Here is a 10,385-nt window from a genome sequence, read left to right as displayed (position 1 = left end):
AAGAGAATCAGTCAAAGAATCAGATTTTTGGGCCTGAAGAAGATCGATGGCACATCAAGGATGTTAAGATACCTCGAAGCTTTCCAGAGGCTATGCGCTCGCCTCAAAGTCGTGAGTGGCTAGAGGGAATGGAGCGTGAGGTCAATGCAATGTTCAAGAAGGATGTTTTTGAGCTGATTGACGAGAGTGAGATGCCGGACGAGGCGCATCTACTGAGTATCATGTGGCGGATCCAAGCCAAAACGGATGATGAAGGATATGTTACACGATGGCGACCTCGCTTGGTCGGACGTGGTGACTTTCAACAATTCGGAGTTGATTTTGAGTGGACCTTCTCACCAGTGGCTCGGATGGTAACTTTCCGTGTAGTTGTGGCTATTGCAGCAAAACTAGGGCTCGACTTATACCAAGGGGATATCGATACGGCATACTTGAATGCTGTTTTGAAGATAAAGCAGTACGTTCGTGGGATTCCTGGCTTCCCTTGCCCGAAAGGTCAAGTGTATCGAGTAAACCATGCCCTATACGGTCTTCACCAGTCTGGAGCAGAATGGTTCGAGGAAATCGACCGCTGGCTGAAATCGATGGGATTCGTGAGTACACAGACGGAGCCGTGTCTATACGTATACTGCAAGGACGGTGTGTTCGCAATGATTCCGTTGTACGTCGACGATGTAGTACTCGCTACAAACTCTGTGGAGTTCAAGAAATCACTGTTCGCAGCATTTGACGAAAAATATGGCTTCAAAGATGGAGGTAAACTGCATTCGTTTCTGGGAGTGCAAGTTGAGCAAAGTGACAACTGCATCCGCTTTCACCCAGAAAAGTACTGCAACGAGATCCTGGAGCGATTCGGATTTGATGGTGCACACAGCAGTGCGACCCCGATGGAAACAACAGCAAAGTATAGTCAAAGCACAAGTGCTCAAGATGAAGAGCCGTCTTTCGATTATCGTGGTGCTATTGGAGCGCTGATGTACCTAGCTACAAGCACTCGGCCAGATATTGCCTACTCGGTAGGATATCTTAGTCGATTCGTTGCCAACCCGACGCAGAAGCACTGTGGCGCAGTCAAGCGTATCTTACGCTACCTGGTGTCAACAAAGAACCTGGGTATTGTGTACTCTCTGGGTGACACTGGTGTTGACTCGGTTGTGATAAGCGCCCACAGCGACTCAGACTGGGGGAATGATCCTGATTCCCGGAAGAGTATCACAGGGTTTGTGATGACGATTGCCGGTGGTGCAGTGGCTTGGGCAGCTCGAAGACAGACAATCGTCGCGCAGTCTACAGCTGAAGCTGAGTACGTCGCTACCTGTGAAGCTACGATGGAAGGTCGTGGAATCGTCAATATGCTGGACGAGGTGCTTCCTGTGATCAACGTTAGCACCAGTTTGGAGTTAGGCATGGACAACAACGCAGCCATTGCGTTGGCTACAGCTCCAACGTATAATAGGCGTACCCGCCACATTGAACTTCGTTGGCATTATGTACGCGACCAAGTAATGAAGGGTTTGATGGAGATCCACAAGGTCGCAGGCTTGGAGAACCCGGCTGACATGTTCACCAAGCCATTGCCCAAGCGAAGTCTGGCGAAGTATCGTGAGAAAATTGGAATGGCTGCCGAGCTGCAGTCAACTCACGATTGATGTTCCGACAAGTCGGAGGGGGCCGTGTTGTGAATTCAGTATGCTCTGCAAGTTGAAGCAGCACTCGCATTGGAGCAGCCTCCCACAGGAGAGACCCGGCAAGTGTCCCGTGAGTGAAGGTCGCTGGGATTTCTCACGTTGTATTTACATTTAGTTAGCTCAGTCTCCATTTTGCAGGGTAAGAAACGCGTAAGTGTCGAGAGATCTGAAGGCTAAGTTGTCAATAGGAATTCGTGTGTGCATTACATTGGATTCCTAGCTTACGTCGAGAAGTCTCTGCATACGCGTAACAGGAATGCCAATACATGTACAACAAAACTATATAAGCGATTGTACTTTTGTAATGAAAAATATAGCTCTGAGTAGTGATTCTTCTGGATAGTGATAAATTGTGATCCCACACAGTATCACTACAAAGAGGATTGTCAGCTCTCGTCGTCACTTCGCTTGAGTAGTACAGTTCTGTATTTTAGTCACCGCCTCTACACCGAAATTCGGTGTATTATTAGATGTAACGGGGTACAATCCAGTGGTCCCCATGTTACATAAAGAGTGACCCGTCACTCTCGTCGACACCTGGTACACGGTACCAGGTGCTCTTGGTGCCAGTCAGGGCTTGACTACTTAGCTCCACTAAAGGTAACCTCTAGTTTGTATGGAACCCAAGCTAAGCTTACTTATAAATACATCAGTCTTACATCTACTCTATCAAGTAGCAAACCGTTCCCACTGAGGCCGGGAACACGTGGACTAACGTTCCCTCGGGTGGTAAATTCCCTTAGGCACTTCCATTGGGCAAGGTGCTGTGTGACTCCGCCACAATAGAGGCTCGTTGTGCAGCTCCAACTAGAGAGAGAGAGAGAGAGAGAGAGAGAGAGAGAGAGAGATAAAGAGAGAGATAGAGAGAGAGATAAAGAGAGAGATAGATAGATAGATAGATAGATAGAGAGAGAGAGAGAGAGAGAGAGAGAGAGAGAGAGAGAGAGAGAGAGAGAGTCAGACGAGTATATTATAGTAATTTGCAAAATGCCTGAAAACTTAGGAATCCTTTAAGCAGTTTCGGTTGTCTGGTGGAGCCCGATGACTGCTGTAAGCCCCTCCATCGATTGGATGAATCTCTTGCTGGAAGACCCAACAGCTCGACACCGAGCTGTAGGAACATGCCGCGTAATTTTGCATGAAAGTAAAACTGTCTACGATTCCAGTCTCAAAACTATCTAACAATTGTCTTACTCTTTATTTATCCTTCTACAGAGATATTGGTGAAGAAGTGTAGCACAGCAGTCAAGAATTTAAAAATACGAGCAGGCACGAATAACGAAATTATTAGCGACACCGACAGTGATGATAGCATCCTTAGCGTGGCATTGTTTCTCGCCCCCGATGCAGAAATAATGAGCGCATGACACTCGCCCGCAAGGCTAGTAGGTGGAGTGTGAGCTTTAATAGAGTGCAACAAAAGCGTGCGGCTAGAGAGACCAGACGAAGAAGAAGAGCGCGATCACGCTCTCGACCGTGTCAATATACGTGACTCAATCAAGCTGGGAGACCAAGTGCTGTTATTCGAAGAACTCACTCGAATTGGCGGTCAAGTTTGGCTAAGCGATGTATGTATGGTGGCAGCTGCAAATCAAATCGCTGAAGACGCTTCCTAGGGCTCATCATCTAACGTTTAAGTTGAAGATCCAGCCCTAGCGGGGTTTGCGATACCAGAACAGAGCAACAGGCTTGTGGATGGTTTTTACCAAAATCTTCATTTTTAGCAAGTCTGTCGAGAGCACAATGCTATTATGCCCCGTCCATGTAAAGGTCGACATTCTACATTGGTGTGGGGCCATTTCTGACATCAAGAGACGACCTCTATGGATCTACAATCCCTTTCAACATAAGGACTACGAGGCCGCAGCAAAACACATTGTGGAGAGCGTGTATACACCCCTGATCGACCCAGCATGTGGACTAGGATCCCACCTTTACTGAGCACGACATCAAAGTGACGGTTACATTTGTGGTGTGTACGTTGCCCACTGACTATATTTTTACGTGGAGAACTACGTTTCGACAGCTGAAAAAGCGGCTTCGACTAAAACGGGGCATCTGTCATCGATAGAGCTGGGAGATAATTCGCTACGAGCTCTGTGTCCACATGATATTTGGTATTGATAAGGACGGTAAATATTGGAATACACTTTGCTTCGTCTCATCTTGCGCCAAATGCTCTTCGTTTCTTTGTTTACGGTGTAAAGATAGTGTCTAAACAAGGGTGAGTAAGCGAGCTTGCCTACTACCACTGCCACGTCTTGCGCTGACGCACAAACCGTCAGGAGTAAGAGTAGTACCGCTGAAGTCAACTGATAGACATCGTGCCTGAATACTTGAGCTGAGGGTTACTTGTGCAAGATTGATGTGCGAAGCAAAGCACCGCACATCAAACTTATATTTTTAAATGTAAGCAAAGCCGTGTTTCTAGGAGATGCTCCGGATTACACTACTATGTGTGAATAAATAAATTTACTGCAGCAATTCTTGCGCCCGTTATATAAGATCTGCATTGGATTGTCGTACCCAAAAAAGTGGGTTTTCTATTTAAACGTGCATAGCCTGTCATTTCAGGTTGTATCAGAAACAGCATTTTTACTTTTAAATAGATGAACGGTAATGTATAACTGAATATCCTCTGTACCAGTGATGTCACCCAGCTACAGCTGGAATATCCTCTGTACCAGTGGCATCACCGGTACAGAGGATATTCAGTTACGACTAGTCGAAGCAATTTAATCTGCGCGAATGTTGTTCGAACATACTTCAGCTTTCACGCAGACGATGCAGCTGAAAAGCAGGTGAAGCAGGTGCAGCAGATGCGTACGACATACCATACCGTAAAATCCGACCTCCGACCTTATAGGACCTGTGCCAATAATGTGGTACATCAAACAAAAAAAAGTCAACAGACTTTATTTGACAGTTACGGTACTTAGCTGTAATCAATGTGATTGGATGTGCAAGGATGCCAACGCGCGATTTGAACCTTCAAAAGATAGCGTGTTGTGTCAAGTTTATAGGCGGCTCAGAATCGCCTGAAACGACGTGTAGACTGCGAAAAACGCGAAAAACTCAAATTCTGGAAATTCTGCTCGAGAGCCATGTGCTCTCGGGCCAGTAAATAAGGAAAGTAAACTGAAAGTGGTGGTGATCCGGATAATCGGACGCTGTCCGGATACTCGAGGATATTGGCAGCCAACCATCCATAAACGAGCATGATTGGGCAATCACCGCCCAATAACAAGGCACCATTTGGCTCCGTGCATACAACAACCAGTCAGCTTCCAGCCGCAGACAGCCAACCGGTGTTGCCGACAGCACGATCACGGCCTCACTTTTCATATTTTTTCCCTAGTGACCAGACCTATTCCTCGGCTTCTGTGACCGCACAGGCCGTCCAGGTCGTACCGTAAGTATCCGATAAGGAACCGCTGCCCCCCCCCTGAACGACAACGTAGCTCAGTGGTGAGAGCGCAGGGCACTGCGCTGAGGATGATGGTTCGAAGTCAACCGTTACATTTATTTACTCTGCTGTGTATGCTTACTGCTCTTGCTGTTTTATTACTAACTACTATAAGCGCAGCTTCATTCATTGACTAGTGTTATATGCATTCAACATGTATGTGTTTTGATCACTCATGTCCTAAAGGGCTGTAGCCACAGGCTCAAGGAGATCTTGGCGATCGGGGTCTTGGACAGCGCCGGAGTGAAGCAGCTTTCAATAGCGCGCGATGATGTCGTTGAGTGCCCCAACAGTGTGAAGGTTGTGCAGGTGCTTCCGGACAGCTGTGGGGCCACGCGCTTTGATCGTGCGAGTACTGAGAAAGCTTAGCACCGCTAGCTCTGCCTTCTTACCTAGTCTCAGTGTCTTGTCGCGGTAATCGGATGCGCTTGAATCAAGGGCGAACCCGTCGGACAAGAAGGGATTCATGAGCGCGACGAGCTGTTTAGAGCTGTTCCGCTGCTGTTTGGGGGGAAGCAGCAAAGTCAACGAGGCTCCTAACCGTACCACGCGTACCACGTCTTGTGCAGGTAAGTGACGGAGCTTCGTCGACGCTTCAGTGGATTGATTCATTCTTGTTTTTGTTCTGGTTTTTGATCTTTACTGCTCTGACGCTTGCCGCCGTGTTTGCTACTTTCCATTTAAGTTTCTAAAATATTCATGCGCTCATTTTGGCTCTTCACTAGCTGACCTAACTGGTCAATCACACTACGTTGGTGCTCAATGCGCGTGCTGTCTTGGCTTACTTGCTTAGGTGATGCGGTTTTCATGTCATGTGCAGTAGCGGGCTGCTTCGCATTGCAGGCAGCGTCAGCAAGATGAGTCGACCAAGCTAGTAGGTCCGCCAGCGTCAACCCTGCCAGTAGCACACAGGACTCCAAGCGCTCTCCCCTGACCCCTCGGGATGAATCTCCTTCAACCGCGGATAGTGGAGAGGAAGGTAAGCCATTAACACATCAAGGACACGGTAACTCACGTTGTACTTGACTTGGCCTAGCTTAAAGCATGTAGTGAGCAGGTACGCCTTAACAGCTTCAATTTCCTCCCGCGTCTGCGCACCGGAGGACTTTAAGCCCCTCAAAGGTACCTTAGCTGTACCACTGAGAGCCTTGCTAACCTTGTGATCTTTGCGGCTTATGTTGAAGACATAATTGGAACCCTTGTTCGTTGTGCTCATGTTCCAGGCGCCACGGTCGAAGATCCAGCGATGCGTGAGGCCGTCACACCCATTGACGCGCTGTGCTCCGCCCCGGCGAAACGAGTGGGGAGAGAGAGCCACTTCAACGCCAGCGATTCCAGCGGTCCGGTCAAGCGCTCGATTGACGTGCGAGTAGATGGTCGGTGTCTTTTCAGCAGCAGCACTTGACGACGCGGCGCTAGCATCAAGTGCGGCATACTCGTCAGGGTGGTCAAGCACCTCCAGAAGCGGCGTGGCTAGGTACAGGGAGACGGCAGCTTGAACAGGAAGCGCTGACAAGTTGTCAAGCAGATGACGCATGGAGACACCTGCGTCACAAGCACCAGCGCGATGGCGTACAGTGGGCACGTCACGAAGTCGAGATCAGGAAAGTGCGAGAGATCTTGCTCCTCGGACGTCTTGGGCCGGATGAAGCGCACGAAGAGGATGCCGGCGGCGTCGATGATGATGTTCTACTTCTGCACGAGCGACAGGTCGGACGCGAACAGGTACCACAGCAAACACAGTAGCGCTGCGTTCTTATAATCGCTTGAAGTAGACGCATTCTTTTACAAATAAAGCATCAACTTACGCAAATCGGTCTTAGAGCAAGGTGGGGCCTTATTTACGACCTTGCCATCTATTCTCAGACAAAAACTATCTAGCGTCCTCTCCATACTAAGCAACGCTGCTTCGACAGTGCGTCGCTATGTAGGGAAAGGCTAAAAAATACATTTTAATCTGTCTATAGTACTGCATGACTATATTACGGGCCCGTTGTTTGCTCTTTGTGCCTTCATTAAAGGCAAGATACGTAACAAACAGATTAAAGGCAAGATACGTAACAAACAGATCTAAGATAGACAGAACGCATTCCCCACTATCGTCTTTCTCAATATAGCTCCTTACATATTAAAAATCTACAGACTCACTCTTAACAAATGCCTTGAGCGCCGCAAAGGCGGTTGCTTTTGCACGTTTTGTGTTTCCGGGCTTGAGCTCTTCTAGTCCCATCCTTATCGGATGTTTTGCAAATTTGCAAGTGATACATTCATCACTTACTTTTTTAAACGAAATACGCATATTTTTCGTGTCATATCGACTTAATACGTCGGATTGGCTGGCTACCCACCTACCCCTAAAATTGTTAGCAAAAAATAGGTAATTGTGCTATTGTGATTGGTCCATATTAATGAAAATGCTGTAATAGGCAACTTTAGGCGCCTACAAAACTCAAGTAAGGTCGAATAAGTGCGGATATTTATCTAAACCTATAATATGGTCGCCGTGCGACTCGCACAGTGTGATTACGTATTTACTTCGGTAAACAGGACTGCACCCCTTTTTCGCGCCCTTGAGCCTTTGATAAACTTCCGGATGTGATGATCCTAAATCCAAATAAGCTATAATTTGTTTGGCAAAAATCAGATTTATTTAAATGGTCTACCCCCGCGAAAACGGGGTGCAGTACTGTACGTAGTAGTTTACAGTAATGCGTCAATTAGGAAACATGGGAGCTGATATCCTCGTAAACACTATATAGAATAAATTGACAGGTACATACACTTGAGTATGCTATAAAGTTCGGCAATAAGGAACGCTATTAATAAGATTTATTCTTGAAAAAGGTACTTTTCAATCTGTACAAATTGAAAGTACCTTTTTCTGACACTTTGAGTAGGCTAAGCTCCTTACTGACATGTAAAACCAATGGTGAAGCAACCGCCCTAAGGTTTTTGAAGAAAACGTTAGTTTGGGATCTGAGTTTTAGAACTTAGAGTAGTTCTGGGTAAAACTCTGGAAATAAAATCCAGAGAACACCTAAATTTGGAACCGGCTAAGTACACTACCGGTGTGAAATTCGGCCGGTCTACAGTCCCTAAGTCGCCAGTACAGTACTGCAACCCGCTTACGCAAGGGTGGACAATACAAGATTTACAAATAAATCAGATTCTAGAGTACAACCATTTGTTCATTTGGATTCAGGAGCATCACATCCGGAAGTATATCAAAGGTCCAAGGGCACAAAAACGGGGTGCAGTACTGTAGTTGGTCAAAGTACATGTACACTGTCCTTGCTGATTGGGACGACGTGGCCAATCCTGCGTCCCATTTGCGCTGCGTCAATCGTACCTGAGTATTGACTCAATATTCAGGTCAAGGTCTCCACACCCTCATCGTACGTCATTACTCATTCCGCAACACGCACGCCGAACACTTAAGATGGACGTGCGTCAAGTGCCAGTGGTCGACATCAAGGCCCTCATGGCCTTCCGCTCAGACGCCGAGGTGGACGCCGCTCTGCGTGACGTCAAGGACACAGCTCTCCGCAAGATCATCGAGCACGTCCGCGCTGCAGCGAGCGAATGGGGATTCTTCTACATCGCCAACCATGGCCTCCCCGAGAAGGACGTGGACAAGTTCCAGGCCGCAATGCGCTCATTCTTCAACCTCCCGAAAGAAATCAAGAACACGATTCGGCGTAGCGCCACAAACTCCAGAGGCTACTTCGATGACGAATTGACCAAGAACAAGACAGACTGGAAGGAGTGTCTTGACTTCGCAGGGGTCAATGAGGATGGCCCTGCGAGTGACAAGCACGAGCGACTAGGAGACGACCAGAACTTGTGGCTTGAGGACAAGCACCTGCCACAATTTAGGCAAGAAATGGTCGTGTACTTTAACCAAATGGAGTACATCTCGCGTCGTTTATTGAAAGTATTTGCGGTGGCATTGGGCGAGGAACCGGCGTTCTTTGACCAGTTTTTCCACGGTGACAACTCGAGTTTCTTGAGACTGAACCACTACCCGGTGGCTCCAGATCCCGAGAAGACCATGGGGGTGTATCACCATACAGACGCCGGTGCACTGACAGTGCTGCTTCAAGACGATGATGTGGCGTCGTTGCAAGTTTTCCACCGAGAGTCACAGACGTGGACGCTAGTGCCTTCACGTAAGGGAACGTACACGATCAACATTGGCGACATGGTGCAAGTCTGGTCGAATGATAAGTTTGTCGCCCCGCTGCACCGCGTACTGGCCAGTGGAGGCGCAGATCGATTCTCGGCTCCGTTCTTCTACAATCCGTCGTACAAGGCACAGGTCAAGCCAATTGTCGTGAAGCAGGACGAAGAGGCCAATTACCGTCCACTGAGCTGGCGCGAGTTCCGGCTAGCTCGCTTCCAGGGCGACTACGCCGACAGTGGAAAGGAGATCCAGATTGGAGACTTTAAGATCCACGGACCGGTTGACGTTGCCAACTTGTAGGCTGCAGAACTCTTTGAGGAATCATTCACGAGATAATAGTTTACTGTAGTTGCACAAATGCGAAGTTACGATCTCGACCTATTCGTAACAGTGTACTTACGAACGCTGGGTCGGTAGTCTTGGTTTCGATACCCTTACGTATCAATGGCAGCACTACTGACAGGGTTGCAAATGATTGGTTAAATATCCACGCAAAGTAAACTTGAAGTGCTTCATCAAAAGCTGCAGACGCCGCTCTCCTACGTGTAGAACTTCACTATTAACATCACCCGAACGACTTGCTTGCCGCACTGCATGGTGTGCTGGCAATTGTTGTTCCTGAGCTACGTTTTTCTACAGTCCCTCATAGTATGTGTCATACAACGTGCAGGTGAATTATGCACGGGGACGTGTCGAACTACCGTCCCATAAGCTAACGCCAGATAAACCTTTACAAAGGGAAGTTTATACGCTGGTACCGGAAAGGAGATCTTATACAAGCTTCACGACGCAATCGGCGACGAAAGTTGTTCTATACCAGTAGCATAAATCTTTTTTTTACAAGTCTCGTTTCAATTCTGCCTTGCAGCGTCCGAGTAGACCCGATTTAAGTCACCCAAGTTGGGTGATACTTGTATCCCATGAATAACAAGACGATAGCGTAAGTGTGCATGCAAAGTTGTATTCAGCTCGGGGGTAATTATAACTGACCAATCCGTATTCCCATTAAGGCAGCGTCAAGAGCGTGGCGTTAGTCGTTTCTGTGTGT

At 47.7% G+C, this 10,385-nt stretch overlaps 1 protein-coding gene across 1 annotated transcript; it reads left to right on the top strand.

Annotated features, from left to right (window-relative positions):
- Positions 1-8,593: 8,593 nt before the first annotated feature.
- PITG_00871 (2OG-Fe(II) oxygenase superfamily protein) lies at positions 8,594-9,838 on the top strand (the record flags this gene model as incomplete). Its single annotated transcript, XM_002909373.1, has 1 exon — positions 8,594-9,838. One exon carries the CDS (start codon positions 8,594-8,596, stop codon positions 9,635-9,637), a length of 1,044 nt encoding a protein of 347 aa, XP_002909419.1.
- Between the last annotated feature and the right edge of the window lie 547 nt (positions 9,839-10,385).

The sequence above is a fragment of the Phytophthora infestans genome, genomic scaffold (genome assembly GCF_000142945.1).
Source record: "Phytophthora infestans T30-4 supercont1.1 genomic scaffold, whole genome shotgun sequence".
Taxonomy (NCBI): Eukaryota; Oomycota; class Peronosporomycetes; order Peronosporales; family Peronosporaceae; genus Phytophthora; species Phytophthora infestans.
This window is presented reverse-complemented; position numbering and strand designations above follow the sequence as displayed.